Source organism: Numida meleagris, chromosome 1 (assembly GCF_002078875.1).
Source record: "Numida meleagris isolate 19003 breed g44 Domestic line chromosome 1, NumMel1.0, whole genome shotgun sequence".
NCBI lineage: Eukaryota > Metazoa > Chordata > Aves > Galliformes > Numididae > Numida > Numida meleagris.
The window spans coordinates 134,524,391-134,548,920 of NC_034409.1; the positions used below are offsets into that span (position 1 = coordinate 134,524,391).

At 43.7% G+C, this 24,530-nt stretch overlaps 1 protein-coding gene across 1 annotated transcript in view; it reads left to right on the plus strand.

Moving 5' to 3' along the window:
* SH3RF3 (SH3 domain containing ring finger 3) overlaps nt 1-24,530 on the plus strand; it is a gene marked incomplete at its 5' end in the record, with an annotated part of 238,431 nt that overhangs the window by 159,416 nt on the left and 54,485 nt on the right. The window contains one exon of the mRNA XM_021401318.1: nt 20,447-20,794. Coding sequence (XP_021256993.1) covers nt 20,447-20,794 — 348 coding nt within the window. The remainder of the gene's footprint in view (nt 1-20,446; nt 20,795-24,530) is intronic.

The following is a 24,530-nucleotide window of genomic DNA, read 5'->3' on the forward strand; positions in this document are numbered from 1 at the left end:
CAGAGCAGCGAAGCAGAGTAATGGGGATCTTCTCCTGTTCTTCGCAGTCAGAAAGAAGAAAAGGTAAAAAGGAGGGCTTAGAGAGGAGGGAGGAGGAGAACGGGCCGACCTGATGGTCTCCATGCCCTGCAGTCTGGATCTAGAAGACTCCCTTGAGAGCCGGGGGAAAAAAAATCTTGTGAGTCTGTGTTTAGAAAGAGTGCAGCCAAAAGGAAACAAAATAATCCAAAGCCAAATGCATTTCTTAATTAAAACAATGATTTTTCATTCCAGAATTAGCTTTGCAGTGCAGATCACCACATGCTTTGTACTGTAGCACTGAATCTACCAATCACCTTAAAACATCTTACCCCATACAGGGGTACCCAAGAATATTTGCCAGGATCTGGGCACTGCATAGTGTCACAGAAATCCATCTTTCCAGCAGAATTTGTCCTTAGCAGTATAACTATTTGTTTTGCTGAGGGCAGTCCCCAATTAGCCACCAGATTAATGCAAATGGCTAGGAGTTAGCATACCTGAGTGTGTGTGTTAAGTTAATGCGAAAACCACGTGTTCCAGGAAGAGATGCAGAGGGCTGGTCTGAAGACAGCAAAGCCTTTCCCACAGCCCAGCCTACAGCTTTCCTTCACTTTGACATTGTTTAATGTTTTTCTGGTACTGTGGCTCGCAGTCTGATGTTCCATCCAGATGGTGGATTTTGAATTTTTTTCCTCTATGTACAGATTCCCAGCTGAGTTCCAAATATCCAGATATCATTATAGATGCTTCTTGTCTGTGTTTCTCCTCAACCTGTTTGGTTCCTCCTGCAGCTGCAGGACAGATGGATCCCTATGAGACTGCTACAGTGAATTCAGCCTTGAAGCCTCACCTATCATTTATAGATATGTGGCCTCTTTGGAGCAAATCTGTACCTTTCACAGTCTCTTTATGACATCCTTCTAAACAAGGGAACATTCAATAGTAAGGTTTGTTTGGTACCCTATCAGAAAAAAACTGCATTATCTGTTTTTAAAGACTGCCAACATTTTTAGTCTTGCTATTATCATTTAGTGCTCATAAAAATTGAGGCTTTTTAGGAGTGGATAAAATGAAACTGCAGATTATTTTAGAAAAGCTGGCTTACTAAATCTCAGAGGAGCAAATTCATCCCAGTAGTAAGTAGGTGTAACACTAATGAATTAAGAATTATACCAATTAACATCTGAATTGATTTCTTTTCTTTTCTCTCCCCCTTTGTGTGTCAGCTAAAAATGGAATGAGAACCTTGTAAAGCTGGCAATAATGTAAGCTCTAAGAGGTGTTTGGCTGATTTCTATTGAACAGCTTTTTTGATATGCATTTTCAAATTTCGTAATTACATTGCTTTAAGACTCTCATTCCCACACCTTCATAGTTTCTAAAAAGTTGGTGCTACTTGATTTCCTCTTGCGTAGAAGATGGTTGAATATTTCAGGATACTTTCTGGTATCAAATTTCTACGTGAATGGAGTACAAAATATAGTTGCCATGTTTCACATTCTAACTTAAACATGCAGAAGCTGTGTTGAAAGCTGCAAGACAGACCTCAGTAAGAACCTATACACTTACTGCTACTTTCACGTCAATCAGTGGATAAAACTTACTGATTTGAAGTGTTGTCACGTACGTACAAAGTAAAATAATTTAAATAACTTCAAATAACTATGATGCCAGTCAGCAAAGCTAAGAGTATTAGCAGTCAGAAGGGAGTAGGAGATTAAACATTCAAATGTGCTGCTGTTCGTTAAGGGAAACTTTGGGTGTCTGTTGTATATTTCTGGAATACATCCATCTTCTCAGTGAATTGTTTTCACTGCTTTTGCCATTTGCAATCTCTCTAGTTTATATAGATGTATAGACCATGCACCGCTCTTCCCATCTTGTTCTGGAAGTATTGCCGTCAGAAACTTTTGCGCTTTCCAGATGAGACTGGAAAGCCCAAAATGAAAGCTATGGCCACAGATCTGGGATTTCTCAGATCTTAGTGCAGATTGATGCTCTAAATAGAGATTTACTTTATTACTAAGGACATAGGGCAGTTATTCTTCTTAAGCAGGCTCCATCTATTATGCACAACTCAGTAGTACACTATCCTTTTGTAAGCCAGTCAAGAATTATCTTCACAATAGTAAGTGTATTTCCATCTTGTACTGCTACTGGGCTGGGAACTTCACTAGTTTGGGAGTCATACATGCATTATTTTTAATACCCGTCTCACCTTTTCTGCATAACAGCTCAATGTCTTCTTTTCACTTTTAGTTATGTAAACAAACAACTTTTTACTCTTTGTTTTAATATCATATGTAATATCTATATTAACATGACTCTGGGCAATCATTTTGCTTTCCTGTTTTTCTTAATCTTTAAGTCATTTCTTCTGAGTTCTCTGTTAGTTTCTAGCATCCTTCATGAGGTGATTATTCATGCATATTCTTTAAGATTTTCCTCCATCTTCAGGATACAAAATTGAGCTGGCATTGTCACCTTTGGAATTAAATGCCAGGCTCCTCATACATCAAATTAGCTGAGCTCCTCATCTCCGTAGACCTTTTTTAATCTCTCACTCCCCTTAGGCTATTTCTGGACAAGTTGATGCAAGATTGCCTTCTGCTTTGTGCTTGGGGGAACACGTTCCTCCTACATCAAAAGTTCATCTTGAGTGGGTGCCACAAAGAGGAAGCCTGCGTGCCAATGTGGGTGGGAGCACTGTCACCTTTGAGTCATCCTCCAACCCAGACAGTCATGAGACCTGTGGTGAGCCTTGCTGAGAGCCTGCACATAAATTTAGATGTAGCCCTAGGTTATGAAAAAATGCCTGTTGGAAATTGACAGTTTTAGTTACAGGTCTTCTGTTGCTTGTCCTTCTGCCTACTTGCACACAAATGAACTCATTATTAAGTTGTTCGGATTTATATGCTATGACCAAACTTATTACTCATCAAAACCACGTATAAACTATTACCATCTCTTATGGTTCAACAGTCCCTGAAACCATAAGTTGTCACAATCAGAAACATCTTCTTCACCCACGACATTAACATCTGAATTTCCTAGATTTTATTTTGCAAAAATAACTCTCCAGAGTTATTTATAGGCAGCTTCCAGTCCTGCCAACTTAAGCACACAGCCTTGGCAAATGCGTTCATTTTCTGAGTCTTTTAAAAGCATATATATTGTTTTGATATCTGTATGGGGCATTTTTGAAGTGTGGCCTACTAGGTATAAAAATTGGAAGTGCGAATTAGAAACCTAAGTAAGATGGACTGACTCTCTAGATGTGATAACAAGATCTCTGCCTGTAGCCATAGGACTATGGACTTCCAGCATTTCCCCCTGCAAAATCATGTTTACTGTTCTTCCCCGCACAGTGAAAAGAGTGGGAACTCACCTGCTGTGTTTTACGTGTGCTTTCAGCATACAGCACTCATCAACCCTTCCCTTTACTTCCAGTTCTCCTGAACTGTGCTTGTGCTTGAATACGTGTTTTTCAGGCCTGGGTACTGTTCTGTCATGTTATGCTATTTCCACACAGGATTTTGTTTGCTGCCTCAAAATTGACATTATTCTGTTAGTGTGCTGCTAGAGTTGCTTGTGTTACAAAACCAGCACTGGTGATGACTCCCATGTTCCCTGGGTGGAGAACACTGTCTCTACACAAAGTGCTCCCTCTTGCTGATATTTTTCATCATTTTAACGTTTCCTTTCACTTACAGTCCTTTCATCCTTTTATCCTCCCTGTTTTAAACTTCTGTGTTTTCAGTTACACTGTAAGAGAAGAGTCATCTGCTGAAACCCAGTCACGCTGGTGAGTCACACCATACAGCAGCAGAACAGGAACAGAATGGCAGTCCTGCCTCCAGTACCGCTTTTGGAATGGGAAATAATCTTCCCGATCGTCTGGAATCATATATTGGCTTGGGTTGCAAGGAACCTTAAATCTAGTCCCAACCCCTGCTGTGGCCAGGGCTGCCCCCACCAGCTCAGGCTGCCCAGGGCCCCATTCAACCTGGCCTTGAGCGCCTCCAGGGATGGGGCACCACAGCTCTCTGGGCAGCCTGTGCCAGTGCCTCACCGCTTTCTGAGTAATGAATTTCCACCTAACATCTAATCTAAGTCTCCCCTCTTTTAGTTTAAAGCTAGTCCCCTGTAGGTCTCTAAGTACAGTTCATCTGACCAACAAGTAGTCCTCTACATCTGAGCTAATCATCCAGATATCCCCTTACCACTGAGTGAGACAACCAGGTGCTCACAGTGAAAGAAACAAGTATTGCTGCTTAATGGAGACATCAAAAATATGTCATATACACCTCCTTGTGGGAGAGCCTGTTCCTATTCATTGACTAGGAGGGGAAGGCAGGGGTGACAGCTCTGGCCTAAAACAATTGGAGGATTACTCCCGGGCTCCATCTTCTGTGGTGGCTCAGGCTGGGGGTCTGTAATCTGCCTGGAATGCCAGGGAAAGGCCTGCCACATTTATTGCACGTACAACCCACCATTTCATTACCTATGTTCAGATCTGTTCTTTTGTGCTGTAGACAATATTTATCAATTTCTAAAAGAACCTATCTGTCAAATAGTTGTCAGTGTCTGTTCTGGTATTGTTAGATAATGCTAAAGCTTCTGTATATTTCTGAAGCAACAAGATGCTCAATCACATCTCTTACATCTCTTAGCCATCTCTGATAACTGAATGTATAACCTTTTGACAATGCTTAAACATATGTACAGAAAACCTGGGGAGAGCATAGGTGCACTCTTTACTAGCCACGTCTTCCTTATTCTGCTTCTGGAACAGCTGAGGTTGCTCCACACAAAAAGTAGATGTTCCTGGGATCCTACAATATTTCCAGTGGAAAAATACTTCTAGCAAAGGATCCATACCTTTGGTCCTGTCCCTATTCTGAAAGGCCAGTTAAAGAGATGGCATATAACTTAAGGTTAGTTTCTGCCCATATGTTTTACATTAACTATTTTGGACTTCCTAGCAGTGCTCAGCCTCCTCATAGCAGCCAGCCATTGGAGTGAAAAATTTTAAAAACAGCGCAGGTTTCCATGGGTATCTATGCCATCTCCCATGGAGCATACCCGCTACCCCAGGTCCTGAGGTGGCTCGAGAGCGCACTGTCAGAAACCTGCGCTCTGAAGGGAATGAATGGGAAGGGGCTTTTGTCTCTTCTAGTCATTGATTGCCTCTCACAGCTTCTAAAGATTACTTCAGTGGTGCTGAATTCTTGACATCATTTTCCTTTTGAAAAGAAAATCTCTTCAAGTCTCACTTACCTAGAACTAATGCATGAACGTATATTAAGAAGATATATGTCAACAGAGACATGATTTGTCTAGCAGTTAATGAAAAATAAAATCCTAAAGGACTTTGTTATTTCTCACACATTCTTCACTTCATTTCCTGCTGTTGCTATTAGTGTGTATTGCACATCTTAATTAGCTTCCTTCCTGGGGAGTTTTCCTTGTGATGCAAAGCTCTGCAGCTGCAGATCAGTGATCCAAATGTAGCCACAGAGGGAGAGTGTGAGGGTTTGGGGAGAGCCCTAGCCTATTGGCTGTCTCCTCTGCCCCTTTGCAGGCAGAAACAGCCTGCCTAGCAGAGGGAATAATGTGCCCACATGCCAGCTGTGGCACTGGTCAAAGGAAAGTGGGTCGGGTGTTAAAATATCACCCTATGAAAGGGCTGGAAGAGCTGGAGGCACACATTATCCTTTGCTATGCCTATGATGGGTTTGATTACCTCCATCAGAGGGACAGGGTGGACAGCTGGTGTCAGTGAAACTATAAATTATATCCTGGGAGGTGCCATCGAGGGCCACCTTTTGTCTCTGCTTTCAGAAGAGAGTATCTTACATAAATATTCTTCTCCTATACTGGAAAGCCACTATATTTGGTTAAGCTTGACCCTCTAAACTTTCAGAGCATTAATTTCAAGAACAGTAGTTTGCTAATATGATGAAGCTGTGAAGTGTTTTTACCTCTTTCCTTATTTCTTATTGTGACAACTCCTGCAATGCTCCCTCTCTTTATACTACGCATAGAGACACGGGAGTGCATATGTGTGCTGCATCCTTGCTTCAAACAACAAAAATAATATATGAATTTGATTTTCAACCTGAAAAATACCATTAGCTGTGCCAAAACCAGATGTTAAGTCTCAAATCCCCTAACATTTTGTTAGATGTTAGCGCTGAATATTGAGAATACTAAGTTCACAAGACTAGAGGAGGAATACAGTGCAAGCAAATTAAAAACAATAATCAGAAGCAGAGGGAGAGAGTTGGAATTAATTTGGAGATCTCCATCTTTTCCACATTTTCTGCAGAATGCAGGTTTCTTGAATGCTCATCTCTTTGTATTTAGCCTATCCTGTAGAAGAAATTGCATGCAAGTCTTTGATTTTGCTTACTTCTTTCCTTTACAAAATAGATCCATCATTGTTTATTTTACTTTCTGTTGTACCATTTATGGGTGTGATGCTGTCATTATTTTAATCTTACAAAAACAAGGGCTGCTGCCAAGGCGATTGTCCTGCCTTTGCCTCATCCATGACAACACTTTCCTGTTGCTTTACTTGTTCCAGGACTACTAGACCTCTGGCTGTGTGCTGAGATGAATCAGGGAACTCATCCCATTGAAAACTACTCATTTAAGCTGTCACTGCTTTCTTAGTTTCCAGTCATATCTGTTCCATCATCCCATTTACTGCATAGGCACCTGAGCATTCATGTGGATACAGGGCAGAAAGTGTAAAGATGGGAAAGGAGGGCATGTGGCATCACGCTCACTTCAGGAAAACATGACCAGGGCACCAGCCCTCACCCACAGATACTCTTCAGGTGAGCTGCTGTTGAATTGTTCTCTAAGCCATCCCATCAAAACAGTGAGGTGAGGAACATGGGTCTTTATACAAGCAACCTCTTTTTCCTCCTGGTCATCCCTCAATTTATCTGATTATTTTATTAAGCTGTAATTTTATGACAAAGCAGCACTAGATATTCTGTAAACAAGGCTAATCATATTACCCTTGGTTTAAGTAAGGCTGGAGGGAGTGTCCTGCTCTAAATCTGACTTTGAAGTTTTCCGATCTGCTTAGACACAATTGAATCAAACTGACAGGAAATTTCATGAGAGAAGTTTCCTTAATAGAATTTTTCCATAACAGAATTTTTCTGGAGACCTTGGGACAAAGCAGAAGGCACACTAGAGCATTCAGGCAGTGGTGGACTCATGCTGGAGAGTTCTCTTGCCCTGGTTCTCAGGAAAGGACATTGAGGGAAGAGGAAACCTTGTCCTGTTTTACTGTTTCTTGAGAAGAAAGCAGAAACGGGGAAAGAACTCCTGGTTCAAACCCTGTCTTCACTACTGTTTGTGCAGAAAGTAAATTTCAATTATATGTTTTTTTGCTGGGGATCTCCTTGATCTCTTTCCTCTGATCTGTGTCTACTTCAGCAGCAGAGTAAGGAATTTACAGTGATGTTTTCCTCATCTCCCTTTTCTCTCTTTTCCTAGGCCAGGAGGAAGGTCTGTGTGCCTTTCCCTTTGAGGACAGAAATAATGGCCATGGCTCCAGTCTGGTACTTAGGGAGGAATGCTCCTTCCAAGCAAAAATCTTTTCCTTCAGTAGAGCCATTGCCCAAGAGAAAGAGGTGCCTGCTTTTTCCTTTCCCTTGATATATGAATTATTGGGATGGAAGGAGGGCCATAAAGTACTTGCCACTCCATTCCTGGCAGTTCCCTGAGCTATGACCTGGTCTTGGAGCTCTTTACAGCAGCTGGGTGGCTTTTCTTCAGCAGCTGCTTGGGCCCATACTCTGCCTCAGCGCTGCCTCTAGTTTTTGTCCCTGTTGGCACAAGACTGCTCCTGAGAGCTTAGTTTAAGGTCATAGCAACAGCAGCTCCGCACCACCCCAGGGATGAATCTGTCTGCTTTTGCACCGAGCAATTTATGCTCAATACATACCTGAGGTTTCCATGCAGCACACTGTCGGAGTTAAATATGTTACTGTTCCCTCTTGGTCATTGATTAAAGAGAGATCGATGTGCTTTTGCAGCAAATTAGAAAGACATTGCCAATGGCAGTTGCATCCTCACACCTGGCTCTGTTCACCCATATATCTGGCAATTCTACCTAGTCTTTGGCCAACCTGACTTATACATCCGCAGAGATCAAACTCTGATCGTGTATCTTGACTATGACTGCGTCCTTTCTGCATTCATAACAAATGCAGACCTGCCTTATTCATGACCATCCAGATTGCTCATCTTCTGCCACTTCTTTCCCTCTGATGGATCACTTTTACTGTCCTGTTGAACACATACAACTTGTCCATACTTGCAAACCTTTGATGACTCATTTCTCTCTCTGTCTATTGTCTTTAATTTACTACTGAAAGATCAGTTCCTGCCTTTGATCAGTCAGTGATGCCAATCCTTGGTCATTTTTCTCAAATTCTTGTTTTCTTCTGTAGTGCTCTGTTCTTCATTGTAAAAAATGCTTCAAAAACATCTGGACAGCTGCATCAGCATTGCTCCTTCAGACTCTTCTATGAAATTGCTCTTGACTTTGATGATTACAGAGGATTTACCATGTCCATTGTCCTTCGTGCCTTCTTCTGAAAAGATTGTCTCATTGTATACTTTGTCTATACCTGTATATTGTGTCCTGACCACATCTTTAATCATGATTTCCTTGGGCCAAGAGCTGTTGTTTTGCTCTCTGTTTATGTAACACTACTTGCAATGGAGCTGTGATCCATGGTGGGAGTTCTTCAGTATTTAATAGCAAAATTAACAAGTATTACTAACAAATGTCTCTATGTGGCTGCATCACGTGGTTTGGTCAGTTTGCAGAAATTGAGTTCCCTCAGGACAATTTGTCTCTCTGCCTGCAGAATGTAGGTGCAACCCAGAGCAATCCATTTTCAGGAAGGAATGTGTTAGGAAAATATTTGGGCTTGAGTATTTCAGCAGACGGGGGGAAATAAAAGCCAGTGTTGTGCACTTTCAGAAGGATTTCCTACTGTGCAGGTTTTTTGTTAGCCCATTAATTTTGCCATCTCAGAACTGAAGCAACATGGCCTAGAGCAGTGGTTTTCCAAATTCCTTCCAGTTGTAGCATACTAACATAAACAGCATTTGCATATGGATGTCATTAAAATGACTAATGTCAGCAATCATCGTACTTTATTGCAGTAATGTGGCACATGTGCCCAAGCATCCTAAGGGATCTTCTCAGAAGTGCATGGTGCTGGGGAGTGACACTTCTTAGGACTAGCAGTGACACCCAGAGCAGAGCAGGCCTTGATAGACAGCAGAACGTGCATCCAGCTTCCTGTGTGTGCAGGAGAAAAGGTGCTAGCTGTTTCACTACATGACTCAACAACACTGGGTGCACGTCTTTTGCCCTAAACCAGAAATCAAGTGCCGGAGGTTGAACAAATAGCATTTTCTAGTTTGAAAGCAGAATGTTCAGTAAGCTCCTTAACTGCAGCCGGTGGCAAGTCAGTCAAAAGTCTGACCTCAAATGTGTACCCAATCATGTTGTAATGTCTCCAATTCTCCAAAGAAGGCTGCAAATGGTTCTTCTAGTCAAGGGGCAGTCGGTCACGCCGTGAGTGTGAGGCTGAACGTTGCCATTTTCAGTCAAGAATTTGCAGAGTCGAGGGAATTTGTCACAGTTCAGCCTTGTTGGATTTTTCTTCCAGAAGATGAGGGGGAAGGGTTGTGAACCCAATTACATCACCATGTAGCAAAGGAGACACACTTTCATCTCACAGACTGGCTTTCAGAGCCGTCAGCTACTGCTCAGGCTTCCTGCATGATGAGATGTGCATGATTACAGCCTGTGCCACAGCCACTGCTTCCAAGTGCCCTCCCAAATTGTTACCCGCCTTTTCCCAAATATGACGGAAGCATAAAGGACTCCAAGGTAAAACAACCTTGTGTGAAAACTGTTTAAAAATAATTGCTCACTGCATAGAGTGAAGAAGGATGTAAAGTAGCGCACCCGCTGAGGGAAAAGAGAGCTCTGCTGCTGTACCAGGCATCATCTCTGTGGGATGGAGGCACTTTAAACGCACAAGTAATTTCAAGCAGTTTTCACTGTAATAGACACGGGATAGGACAACTTTGAGATGCAAACTCAGGCTGGTAAGTTACATCTCTCTTGGAACAACTCTTTATTTATTCCATTCATGAGCAAGGGCAAAAACGCCTGTCATAGTACAGTCAGTGCATCCTGGTTTGCTGCTGCCCATCACGACCGCATGTAGTTCATTCCACATTTCAGAGGAATGCCTCAAAACTTTCCCTCTTGGCAGTTATCAGACATCCAGGTGAAACAGCAGCACATCACATCATGTCTCAACGTCTGTATTTTCACCTAGACTGACAAATAGCTAACCCAAAGACAGGACGCAGCTCTCCAACATTGCAGCAGGTTTCATGTCCGGTGGCTGGCATCCTTTGAAGTTGGCTACTCCCAGGATATCATGCAGTGTGACCGTAGAGCTGCTGCTGTGACTCCCCACTGTAATCAACAGCCGTGCTTTGTAGCCAACTCTAGCAGGAGCTCTGTGCACGCAACATCTAACTATACAGCCCCATGGGACATTATTCTACTGCAAATAGCTTGTCCCACATCCAAAAGTCCTTCTCTGGAAAGCAGTACGCAGTCAGAAATGTCTCTTTCCTATTTATAGTACACACAGGGCAAAGACTGTTTATGGCAACCCTTTACTGCTGATATTTGCTTGTTGCGCATGTACCTTGGTTCCTTTTACAAGCAATTGAACCAAAATATTTTCTTACCATTTGCTTTCATTCTTCATTTCACTGCTTTATCAAAGATAGAGACAGAAGCACATTTATTTGTGTGCGATTCCCCGCAGGTAATCTTCGGTTGCGGCACATAAAACTTAATTTTCCCCAATTGCATGAGATTTCTTATTTTACACAAAGTTGTAAATCACCTCAGCAAAGGCTCCTTGCTTCCTCAGTACAGGCAAAGCCTTGCAGTACTTGAAAAATGACTTTAGCTTTCCCAAATGTTCCTTGTGCTGTTATTCCAAGGGCTTCTTAGATTTATCCAACTTCATGCTTTCTGCAGATAAAATTGTGTGGTGTGGGGTGCATGTAGGCCTTTTCCTCAGCATCTACCAGAACACTTTTGTAATCAAATTCAGAAAGGACTTCAGCATCTATATCTATTTTAATGTTTCTTTCATCCACTTCCTTTTTCACATTACACTGGAAGTTCTTTCCTTAAAAAAAGACTTTATAATATTGCTACTTCTTTCACAACAACTCTGAACAGCAAATGCAGTTTCTTCAATCAACAATATTTCCAAGAACAAACCTCAGAGAATGAGGAAAAGGGCATGATGTGGTACCTAGTAGATGTGGGTCCGTGCCATGATGCATGCAACAAAGGTCCATGCAGCAATGTGAGTGCAGTACTGCTTGGTTGACAAATTCATTTGTAATTTCTTGGGGTCACAGACCATATTTTGAAAGTTGTTTGCTTTGAAACTCACAAGCTTGATATGTGCATTGACTCTAAAGAGATCTTCTGCCTTAACTGCTTGTATTTGAAACTGAAAATTATTTCAGTTATTTGAAAACACTGTAGGTATTGTTGAGTATCCAAGAAACATTAGCACCAGGAGACTTGTGGAACATGAGGGAAAGAGGTAGAAAGTTTCCAGAAAACACTGAAAACATGAGGCTTGGCTCTCCTCAAAGCAGGTAGGCTCTGCAGATATTGCCTTGAGATCACTTGCCATTCGCACAGCTCTGCTCCAGGAACTGCCAGGATCTTTCCTAGCCCATGCTGTGGTTTTGACATCCAGCTGGCTAAGCTTCTGCAAGTGATGGTGTTTCCAGATTTCAGGATAAAACTGCTTCAGAGAATTTCCCCTCACTGCAGTATCTGGCAGCAACTGTAAAGGGCTCATACAGTTGCCAGGCACCAGTGAGGCAAGAGGATAACATCTGAACGGCTTCTGTCACTGTGCACGTGGACACCTGTACTCATAGATGCACAAAGCCTTTCCGTTTAGAGCAAGCAAGAGCGAGGGAGGCTCAGTGTAGCCAGAAACCCAGTAGCTTTCTCCCAGGAACATGGCTATGTCACCTTAGGTCTCCAATGGCTATTCCTCAACTCAAGGACATGCAGCCCAGAGTTCAGGTACCTCAACTGCAGCCTTGGTCATTTTTGTGTTTTTTAGCTGAGAAACATGATCTAGAAAATAATTTTGTGGAGGACATCTTGTCAAAACTAGGATGATCTAGGGAAGTATATCAGTTCTGATTAACTTCATTTTCTGATTGTAAACCAGTTTGTCAGTGAACTCCTCACAGTCTCCAACTGGGTCTCTGCTGGTGCTGAAATTGGTGCCAGATGGGCACCAGACCTTTCACCGTTGAAAACAGCTGGAGTTTTGCCGCTGACTTCAAAGGAATTAGGATCAAGCCCATGAATTCACAACTGCACTTCTTATTTAGCTTTTTGAATAATTTATAAGCAAAAATAGGCTGGATTCTCCAAATCTTTCTGATGTTGAGTAAAGCTGTATTTGCTTACTTTTCTTGGTTTCAAAGGAGCTTTGGTTCCATCATGAGCATCTTGTTATGAAAAATAGTGTCCATAGAGGACAGACAGGAAGAGAGGAGAAGGAAATCCTCAGGCACACTGAAGATGCACGGCAGATCTGAGATTCAGAGATGACAGATCAGAGCAAAATAGTCCTCATACTTGGAGCTGAAGGCTAGATAGCTAGAAATGGGGAGGGATGCAGAAAGAATACCTCTTTTTGATGAATTCGTCTATTTTTAATGCCTTTGTGTTTAGTTTTTTCTGTTTTCTTCTCAGCAATTTGGACATTAGTTTCCATAAGGTTATTAGCTGCACTTTGCTCCTGGGCAGACTTTGCAGCAGACTACACATTTTTCTGGGATTCACCAAGCCATGTGTTTGTTCTCTATCACTGTGAACAATTTTCCATCTTAAGACTGTTTGGGAAAAAGGGAAAGAAAAAAAATTCCCAGTTCACCACCCAAGGCTTAGTGTTTACTTCTGCTGCACGCATCATTTATTTTCATTCTGCAAGATCATGATGACACGCTCGTCCAAGCACATGCTGTTCTAATATGCTACATTCCTTCGGCCTCTCAGTGCGTTAAAAGTGACATTGCTGGTAAATGAGAAAGGTCTTGTAAGACAGGGAAATAGATTGCTGAGTACCATTGCCTCCCAAAGAACCATGTTGTAGGCAAAAATGATTGGCTTGTTATTTCCAGACTCCACACAAATGTGTACGTATATGACCCTGACTAGAAAGGCTAGGTCATCGTATGTGTCGGAATTTCTCCTCCTTCCTTGAAACACGCTGACCTTTTATCAGGCTTTTGGAAGAGGGAGCAGGACCTAGGCCTCAGCCTGTGAGCGGAGGAACAAGACACTTGCAGTTTGGGATGTGTCCTAGCAAAGTATTTCTGCGGCTTCCATGCCCTGTGAATGTGTTCAAGCAAATGCCTTTATTGCGCTTCTTGCGTTTTCTGGGCACATGGAGTGACTCTACTCTCAGTCACAATGTGGGGTTTCAGAAATCTGTCTTCTATGATGGCTGAACCACTTGCAGAAAATCTGTTCCACATTTGCATGTTCCTCCCTGGCAATAAATTAGAAAAGGCAATTCTGGATCGTTACAGAAGTGATTAACGCAAAAACATTCAACAATGCTTTGTTTTAGCTATAATATTTTCTCTTAAACTGTGCCTTACTAATGATTCTTCATTAGAAGATGGTGCGTGAGTAATTGAGATAGGGTCTTGTAGCTTCTGCCCGATGGAGAACTTGGGAGGTTTCCTCTAAACATTTTTTAATCTGAAAATATGAAACATATACAAGATTAAAAGTATAGATGCATTCAGTGAAGAGCCTCTGGCACAGCTTAGTCTGCTAATATCCCATTAGTAAATCTTTGGAAGTGCTGTATGTTGCCTGTGCTAACTTACCCAATGAATACTGGATGCCCATATGGATCCATATGGATCCCCTAATGCCCATTTGAGTCAAAGGGTGCTTTAGCTACTTGGCTGCACTAGAACAAGGGCTGTAGCCTGCATTTGCCAGTAGGGGTAACAAGAAGAAAAACTGCTTTAACTTTCTAAAATGCTGCTTTTTGGAGATGAGAATGCTTTCACAGATGCAGTCCACTCAGGAAACTAGCAGGGACAGGGGTTCCTGTATAGTTATGCCCTTACTTGTTTAATAACCTCACTGTGTTTCAAAGCATAAGTTATAATACTAGCAAAACTAATTTAATGAGGGCATAAGAACTTAATATTTCCTGAAAGTAACTACTCTGAACTGAAAGCGCAGTAATAAATTGAGGCTGCTTTATTTTAATCACAAAATCAGCTCTGGAACTTGATGTTGCCAAAGTTTCTGCAAGGCATAAAATAGGGATGTGCGTGATCTTCTCAATATTTATGAACTGTAAATTATAAAAATTAGCAGTCCCTGGGTGGAAGTATTTTCACTCTTTCAGAGAGGCATTGTGAAGAACTTTTATTAACAATCTTATTTTTTCTTTCTTCTCCGCTCACTGGTTTCTCTCTAAAACCTTAAACATGATAACTTTTTTTTTTTTTTTCTGAGCAGTTTATTCTTTTTATCAGGTATGCACTGAATTGGGGAGTTTTGCAAACTTTCAAAGGGGGCCTGAAGTAATACATTTCTGGTCTTAAATCTGTATTTGAAGAGTACTATCCTTTGGCCAGTTCCTTCTATAGAGACAGAAAAAATCTTACAGAGCAAATGAACCAGTATTTTCCTGTAAACCCTAATAAACAGCACTTTCTGGTTCAGACTGGCGCCAGTCTAGTAAAATACTTAAGAACGTGCGTAACGCTGAGAATGTAAGCAATCCTTCCTTATTCAGAAAAGAATGACATTTTAGTCCCACTCAAGGCACTTTGTTCTGTGCCCAGCCTGAAGCATGCACCCAAGTATGTTGCTAAACCAGAAACAGAGTAGGGCCCTCTCTGTGGCAGGTCAGACATCAGTCACAAGTGAATCCTTTACCCATTCCTCAGTGCCTAGAAAACCAGGAGCATTCAGTAGCAAATACCTACTGCCCCCTTTCTTGGAGAAGACCATGCCACCTGGAACTGCACCAGCCTGGGAGCTGCTGTGGTGGCCACTGTGTGTCATGAGGTCCTCTGAAGGTCTCAACTGCACTGCAGCCATTTTGCCAGTGCCATGGGTTGGCAAACACCCTGGGATATTTGTTGGGGGAGATGCAGTGGTTGAGTTTTGCCGCTACACTTGCTTATGGATTACCCACAGAAATTATGGTGGTGCTGTCCTTTTCTTTTTGCTGGTGGGTGTAAGAAAAACTGGATATAAGAAAAATGCTTTTTTACAGTAAGGGTGGTAAGGCACTGGCACAGGTTGCCCATAGAGGTGGAGGATGCCCTGTGCCTGGAGACGCTCAAGGTCAGGCTGGACGGGGCTCTGAGCAACGTGATCGAGCTGTAGGTGTCCCTGATCATTGCTGGGGAGTTGGACAAGATGGCCTTTAAGGGTCCCTTCCAATTCAATGATTGCATGATTCTATTGTTACACCAGCAAATAAATGACCAAAATGCTGCCATTACAGACCAGAACAGCAAAACGTAATTGTTTAAATTTGGCCTACTCTCGTGGGCGCCTAGCTTGTTCCACAGTAACAATTTGTTTTTCTGACTAAAGCTGGGACTAATTGTGTCCCTACCAAATGTATGCTGGCCAAGAGGTAGCTTTCCCTTTGCTCATCTTCCCAAATTGGCTGTGTAAGTAGTTGCTCACTGAAACTTTAGTTTAATCGCGTTGCATTGGGGTACACAGGGCAGACTAAGTCCTGCTTGGGAACAGCCAGTGCAGATGAGAACTGTGTGTGCACATGTGTGTGTGTAGCTATGTGCAACAGAAAGAGAGAAAGTCATCATAATCCATTCTGCTAAAAAATGAGGTTTACCATGAGACTACTAAAGCAATTATTTTGGAGCTAGAAGTCCTGAGTGAGGCAGCTTAGTGTTGACACCTTTGCCGCCCACATGGCAGGTAGAAAATCTAAAATATCCTGTCTAAAAGCCAGAAGAAGAAAAACAAAACACTCTCCCCCAGTATTTTGTTGCAGCTCTTATCTGACAGCATCCCTCAGCAGCCACACAGGTTCGTCATGCAGGGTTTCACCTTCTCAGGGAATGCAGGGCTTCTGGGAATGTTTGCCTGGTTTGGTGTTTGAAGCCAAGCCCTGCCCCTCTGAATTGTATCCTGAGTTTTCTTATTACTGCAGTCTCAAGGACATTTTACAATTTGGGATTAGCTGGGCCAGAGTTTCAGAGGAAAGATCAGAAACAAGCAAGAAAGCTGCACTCCAGCATTAGGGTTTGTCATAAGAGCTACAGTCTTCAGAAATGTCAAATTCCTGAGACTGACTGTGGGTCAGAACTTTCCATTAAGCTTCTCCTTTGGAAGCAGATCTGCCTGAAGATCAGATGACAGAGACCAGAAAGCCATGCTTGTTTACATAGTCACAGTATAAAATAAGAAATTTGCAGTTGTGTTTACGTTTTAAAAAGGGTTTCTGAAAGTTCTTTGTGAAGAGACAGCATCATTTGCTTTTACAAAGTAGTAAGCAAAACCTTTTCTCTGGTGCTCATAGCCTATTTGGGAAGTACTTTCCAGCATCCATGGGCAAAGCTGTTTAAAAACAGAGTTCTCTACAAAAATAGAGTGGTAAAGCTATAAAGCATTTGTTATCTTGGCAGGCTAAAATAATTTTTTCTCAGTATTTCAGGAAGACTTTGACATTCCCCAAAGTTCATTAGCTTGACTGTTTTGAGAAGGGGTTTTCTTTTTGCCTTTAATCTCCTACCAATAATGAAAATGACTTTGTTTATATCAATATGAGGCTGTTTTTTATCACTCTTTGTTTAGATGCTAGGTCTCTTACTGACCTTTTTAACTCGGTTTTGCTGTGAACAAGAGAGTAATGGGTTTTGTTGTTTTAAAAAGAACAGTCTCATTGTTAAGCTGGATTCCAGCCATTAGGATTTATTATCTAATTCTTAAAAGACGAATCAGAGTTCTGATACTGAGAGCTGGAGCACTTTTTCCGTATGGGGCATTGCTGTAAATTCAGGAAGTTCTAAATTTTTTTTTAACTCTTCATATTTTCTTATGTCAAAGAGCTAAAATACATTCTTACCCTACTTGAAGTTGACTAGCAAAGAATTTCCTCACCCTCTGTTGTAGAAAAGTATTGTGCGAATTCAATGTCTTTCTCCTTAGTATGTCAAATAATCCAACCAGACAATCTCTGTCAGTTGGGTAAGCGGAGCTGTAACACCTACTTAAGGGAGGGGAACCATCTGGATTTCCTGCAACTTGGAGCCTGCTGGCAAATACTAGGTTGTACCAATTTAGAGCATGATGAAGTGGGAAATAATGGACATTCTTGGAGAATCTGAAATGGGATCAGCTGTTATTGGCAAAAATTGGCAGGTGCAGCGCACTATGCTGACTGTAAGCATGATCTCACATTGGAGAGTGCAGCTGGGAAAATGGCCTGCTAATTGAATGGCAGTAGGTCTCCCAGGGCTCTGACAGCCATGGAGCATCGCTAATTAGAGGCTCCCGGTTGCCCTGATGCTGGCTGTCACTGAATGAAGGAACCTGCAGGCTGACGTTTTTCTAGGTGCTGGTGTTTGTTGCCTTTTTGTGGAAGTGAGTCCTCATGGAGTCAGAAGTGCTCTCAGACTTTGGAGGGCTGGCATGAGGCTGACAGTATCTATTTCTCATTTGCGTTTGCAGCATGATGGCAGTGATTTGGAGCCATAAAAGCCTCTCAGTTACACATTTGTTTAACTGTGCACTTGTACTGTTATCTTTTCCATCCCTCTCTTTTCCCTTCTTGTATTCACTTGTAATAGGTTTCTAAATTGGCTTGACAGCAAGTAGCAAATATTCTTTTTTTGGGGAGCCCAAGGAGGCCTTGTCCTTGACTGAGTTTTTTTGGATGCTGCCATATTTCATACAGTGGTTATAGAAACAAAAATAGTCTAGTTCTGGTCCAGAATATGACCAAATGTACTTTTGGTTCTTGTGGATCTCAGAATAGTAGTGCACGCCAAAGCATGTATGTGTTAACCGTGCCTTCCTTTTTCGTATGTTGTTTTTATTCATTAAATGCAAACATATTGCATTACATGGCAATTTGATACATAGGTCTGCTGGCAAAATGTGGCATTTTCCCTCAGCTTTTAGCACCCCTTGAGGGAAGATCTATTGGAAATGAGTGCTGTGCAGATAGCACTGCTGCCTACAGGGCCTCCATGTATCATACAAACACAGAATCACAAAATGGCTTGGTTTGGAAGGGACCTTAAAGATGCCTTTGTGGCCAAGAAGGCTAGTGGTAACCTGGGGTGCATTAAAAAGTGCGTGGCCAGCAGGTTGAGGGAGGTGGTCCTCCCCCTCTACTCTGCCCCGATGAGGCCACATCTGGAGTACTGTGTCCAGTTTTGGGCTCCCCAGTTCAAGAAAGACAGGGAGCTACTATAGATAGTACAGTGGAAGTCCACAGAGATTATTAGGGGCCTGGAAAATCTCCCTTATGAGAAAAGGCTGACAGACCTAGAGCTGTTCAGCTTGGAGAAGAGAAGACTGAGGGGGAATCTTATCAATGCTTATAAATATATAACAGGCGGGAACCAAGTGGATGAGGCCAGGCTCTTTTTGGTGGTGCCCAGTGACAGGACGAGGGGCAGTGGGCACAACCTGGAATACAGGAAGTTCCGTGTGAACATGAGAAAGAACTTATTTCTTTTGAGGATGACAGCACTGCAGGCTGCCCAGAGAGATTGTGGAGTCTCCTTCTCTGGAGGTATTCAAAGCCTGCCCTGACGGTTTCCTGTGCAATCCTACTGCACGGAACCTGCTTTAGCAGAGACTTGGACTAGATAATCTCCATAGGTCCCTTCCAGCCCCTACAGTTCTGTGATTCTGTGATCATCCAGTCCCAATCCCCTGCCATGGACAGAGCTGCCCCTCTCCAGCTCAGGCTGCCCAGGGCCCCATCCAACCTGGCCTTGAGCACCTCCAGGGATGGGGCACCACAGCTTCTCTGGGCAGCCTGTGCCAGCGCCTCACCGCCCTCTGAGTAAAGAATTTCCTCCTAACATCTTATCCAAATCTCCCTTCTTTTGGTTTAAAACTGTTCCCCCTTGTCATATCATTGTCTGTGTAAAGAGTCAGATTCCCACTTTTATATAAGCCCCCTTTAAGTACTGGTAGGCTGCAATGAGGTCTCTCCAAAGCCTTCTCCTCAGCATTTCTTCATAGGAGAGATGCTCCACACCTCTGATCATCCTTGTGGCCTCTTCTGGACCCACTCCATCCGAGTGCCTAAAAACCATCCCATTCTGTGAGAAGTAGCTTGCCTGTATAGGAAGTAAGAAGCTTAAGAGACAGGGTGGTCTCATCCAGCATGCCTTTGGCATTTTTAGGCATGAGATATCTGAAAGTGTGAACTGAACAAAGAACTGTGGGCAGAAAGCTGGCCTGGACATCCCGGGGCTCCACTCTCTCTGTGGATTTCAGACTAAGTTATAAACCCATCACATGGACTGATTATACAAACTCTTTAAGCTGTACCCCAACCAGTTCTTTCAGGGGTCATCATGCTCCTCACCAGCTGATGTGGTACAGTGGGAAGAATGCCTTTGTATTGCTTTTGTGCAGGGATAGCCTGCGTGAGGTTGGAGGCAAGGAGAGGAAATCAGAAGGGTTTGAAGTTGTGCACTGATTTATGATGTCTGGTGCCTCAGTGCCTGAGACCCCTTCTTGCCTGGGTTTGGCCACCGCCACCTTGGTGACCAGCATCATCCCCTTGCTGGGACCGGAATGCCTGCAGGGTCCGCATCCCTGGGGCATCCATTCTGTGGGGAAAGGATCAAGGTGCTCAGATGACAGTAGCCTAGGTGCAGCCACCAAGAAGCTGTGATGGATCATTAATGTCCCTCCTTCTTTTCTCTTTTTTCTTTTTTTTTCTTTTTTTTCCTTCTTTTTCTACCTCTTCTATTTGTCTCTTTTCTTTTTCTGCCCCTTTTTCATTTTCCTGTTTTTCTACCACCTTCTTTTTCTTTCTTTCCTTGTTTTTTTTCTGTCTCTTTTCTTCCCTTCCTTTCCCTTTCCTTTCCCTTTCCTTTCCCTTTCCTTTCCCTTTCCCCTTCATTTCCCCTTCCCCTTCCCTTTCCCCTTCTCCTTTTCTTCTCTTGCCACTCCTTTTTCTCAACCTTTTTCCTTTCCTTTTCTCCCTCTGCCTCCTTTCCATCCTTCTTCTCTGTCCCCTTTCCCTGCACCCAGCTCAACGACTCTGCCAAGCAGCTCATTGAGATGGACAAGACTTGCTCAGCAGCTGCTGCTGGCTGTGAGGCACCACCGGACCCAGCTGCGGCAGTGGGGCTGGGGCCATGTCCCACACCAAGCAGTGCAGGGGCAACGGCAGCAGCTCCACGGCCAGTGGAGGGCAAGAAGAATGCCAAGAAGCGGCACTCCTTCACCGCCCTCAGCATGACCCACAAGTCCTCCCAGGCTGCCAGCAACCGGCACTCCATGGAGATCAGTGCTCCCGTCCTCATCAGCTCCAGCGACCCACGGGCAGCCGCCAGGATTGGGGACCTAGCACACCTGTCCTCCAGCGCTCCTGCCCAGGTAAGGAGTAAGGGACTATGCCCAGCCCAGCAGCCTGGAGGGCATGGCTGAGGGCTGCTTCGCATCCTCTGGAACAACCCACACTAGCTGCTGCAGAGCACTGTCTCTCTTGTTTGACAGGGTTTAGCACAACAGTATTTCCCATCCATGCCTTAATGAGTGGGCAGGCATGATGAGCTGGAGAATAAGGCCAAATCATTTTCAGTTTGATTCAAAGCAAAATGGAATAAAGTATGTTGTTGAGGGCATTATCCAAATGCCTCCTGAACAGGCACAGGGCATCAGCCACCTCTCTAGGAAGCCTGTCCCACTGTTTGACCACCTTCATGTTAAATAAGTGTTTCCCAGTGCCCAGTCTGACCCTCCCCTGGTGCCACTTTGTGCCATTCCCTTGCATCCTGGCTTTGGTTCCCAGGAGCAGAGCTTGACACCTCCTTCTGCATCCTGTTCTCAGGGAGCTGCAGAGAGCAGAGGTCACCTCTCAGCCTTCTGCTCTCCAGCCTAGACAGCCCAGTATCCTCAGCCTCTCCTCACTTAGGATATGCCTTCCAGCACTTCTGCCAGCTTTGGTTCCCTCCTCTGGATGTAACTATTGACTTACACTACATTAAAAAAAAACCATAATCCTACAGGATGTACATATTCCATCACTTTCTGTTATAGAGAGAGATAATCTTGAGTGATCCTGCTATCCCTACTCTGGACTGTATTTGCTCCCACTTAGAGTGACATTACCAGTATGAACTTCACGTGCTTGGTACACATCAGGGACAAAAAAATTTGTAGAGTGATTATTTCTTTATAGATTACTGGAAGACAAACAACTGTGCTGTAGTTCAGCAAGCAGCTGGTACCTGGTTAGCAGCTGCTGCCAAGAAACACTCAGCAAGGTATCAGACAGGCACACATACTGATGTGTAGCCCTTCACTTCTTCCCTGCTCAAAAATCCCAGCAGATCCAAAGGATTTTTGGGCTGCTGCTGCCAAAGGGTGGGCAAAGCAGGAGCAAAGCCCCCGAGGACACGCTGAAATCCTGTGCAAACACCCACTACTTATGCTGATAAGGGAATCCAAATGGCAAGTTGCAGTTTGGAGCTGTAGAAGAAAATGGAGAATAATAATGGTCCCAAACCTCACTGTTGAGGAGTGTGAAGGTGAGGATATGGCCCCCCACTGAAAGCAGCGTGTGTGCCAAGATGTACTGGGACATCTGCAACTCAGTGCAAACTCTCGATGAGAGTGAGGGTCCCAGGCTCGTCAAGTAAATGACACCCAGGTTTTTGGCACTCAGAGTGACACATTTGGACTTTGCAGAGATGTGACAGCCTGTGGCTTTTCTGTTCTTGTACTAGTTGAAGAGAAAAGCGTGCATACGCTTTGCCAGAGTCATGTGAAGGCTCAGTCTAAGCACAGTACAAAAATTAGACCAGAAAGCAGAAAGTGCTTTAATTATCCTCCCCTGCTTTGGCAGAACAACTGGTGTGCAAAGCCCTGCTCGCCTCACAGACTGTTGTGGTGTCTGGACGCATGTGGTTGGGGCCAAGAAGGAATCAGTGTTCCCCATAAGGAGCTTTAAATGGATGCTGAAGGGAGGTTAGCTGGGTCCTTCACGCAGAGAGAAGGGCATGAAATCTATGTCGTGACGAGAGGCACAGCTAGGGCTGGAGTGCAATGAAGCCAACCCAGTGGGCACAGGCGGACACAGGGACAGTGCTGTGGCCCCAGTTCTTCTGCCTCAGGTAAGGCAGGCAGGCAAGGCAGATGGGTACGGGCCTCTATCACTGCTGGACAAAGTGATCTTAGCCAAAACCCAGGGAGGGGAAGAAGAGTCTTGCTTGCTGTGTTCAACCTTGGAGAAAGAGATTTATAGAACTATTACGGTTGAAAAAGACCTCTAAGGTCATCTAGCCCAACCTCCAAGCCATCCCCACCATGCCCTCTATAACCATGTCCCTCAGTGCTACAACCACACATTTCTTGAACCTCCAGGGATGATGACTCCACAGGGCAGCCTGTGCCAGTGCCTCACCGCTCCTTCTGAGAAGAAATGTCTCCTAACATCCAACCTGAACCTCCCCTGGTGCAACTTATGTCCATTCCTTCTCATCCTGTCACTGTTACCTGGGAAAAGATGCCAGTCCCCACCTCACCACAACCTCTTTTCAGGTTCCTGTAGAGAACAATGAGGTCTCCCCTGAGCCTTCTCCATATTAAACAATCCCAGTTCCCTCAGTCGTTCCTCATAAGACTTGCACTCCAGACCCTTCACCAGCTTTGTTGCTCTTCCCTCTGTCAAAACATATTATTGCAGTCCCGGGTATCCAGTCACTGCAAAAGTGGCATTTGCACGTGTGAATGCGTCTGTCTGCTTTTGGAGGCCTTACTATTTGCTGTCTGGTTTGAGGGATTTAAAGATTCACATTTTCAAACTTTGCTAGGAATCTATTGGGAAAAAAAAGTAGAACTGACATTCTCACTCTGTTCTCCTGACTGGAGGAGCAGCCTGCAGAAAAATGCCTCATTGCTTCAAGGCTTGCAGTAAAATCACAAGAGCTACTAACATGACTTCATCTGCTTCCAGCCCTCTTAGAGAGGTCTGCAGAGAGCTCAGAATCTGCCTCTTAGAAAATGAGCATTAAAATTGTGCATCTGTATTTATGTATCTATTAAATCCATAATTTTAGGGGTTGCATTTTAAATAAAAATATCAGAAATTCAGCTCCTTCTCTGCTATCTGCTGAGACTGGGCACCACTCCGAAACAATTAACGATGCTCCAGCCTCAGACAGAAGATCGGCTCAGAATTTTTATTTTATTCAAGCGTGGCTGAATGCCAGCCAAAACAGCACAGGCAGTGGACCTCAGCGCTGCCAAGTTGAGGTGTTCAGAGCAGCAAGAGCCTTGTCTTCAGATTGTTTTGTTCGTGAAGACATTTGGCATTTTTAAGGTGAAATGTCCTGTGTGTCTCGTTAGGGATCTGACACACTGACAACCCACAGGCTGGCTCTGCCACTAGAGAGTCACTGCCACCAAACAGCACCGTGCTCAGCCGTGGGAAGCAGGGTCACTCTCTCCTTCCTCCCTTGGGTGGCACGTGTCTGCCCTGCAAGCTGTCCTCATAGCCCTCTCTATAACCATCTCAGGCCCCTGCTAGTCTGCCGCAGCAATTTCAGCCAAAGTATTTCTTTTAATAAGGGAAAGAACAAATTTACAGTTTCAGTGCTGACTGTCAAGCAAATTTATGCCTTTCTTTTCACTGTTAGATTCTAAATTTGGGTTACTATGTCTTTAAATAACATCCTTGAAATTTTCAGACACTTCGCCACTGTTTGTTTAAATTCTCCTCATGAAAAGAAATAGAGGAATTTTGTTCAGTTCGTTAAGTACATACCAGGATCAGTGTTTAGCTGGAAGGAAGGTTCTGCCTTTTTAAAAAATTTGACATGCATGTTTTCCTATAGCCTGTCCTTTGAACAAGCAGAATTCCCCATCCCTGGAAGTGCTTAAGGCCAGGTAGGATGGGACCCAGGGCAGCCTGGGCTGGTGGGGGACAGCCCTGCCCACAGCAGGGGTTGGGGCTGGGTGGGCTGTGAGGTCCCTTCCAACAACCCAAGCCACTCTGTGAATCTCTGATTCTATGAATTCAATCACAGAAGCTTTTGAACAGCATCAGCTGCCCTACCTCAGGTGACCAACCGGTCAGTGCCTGGTGGAACGGCCTACCAAAAACCAGCAT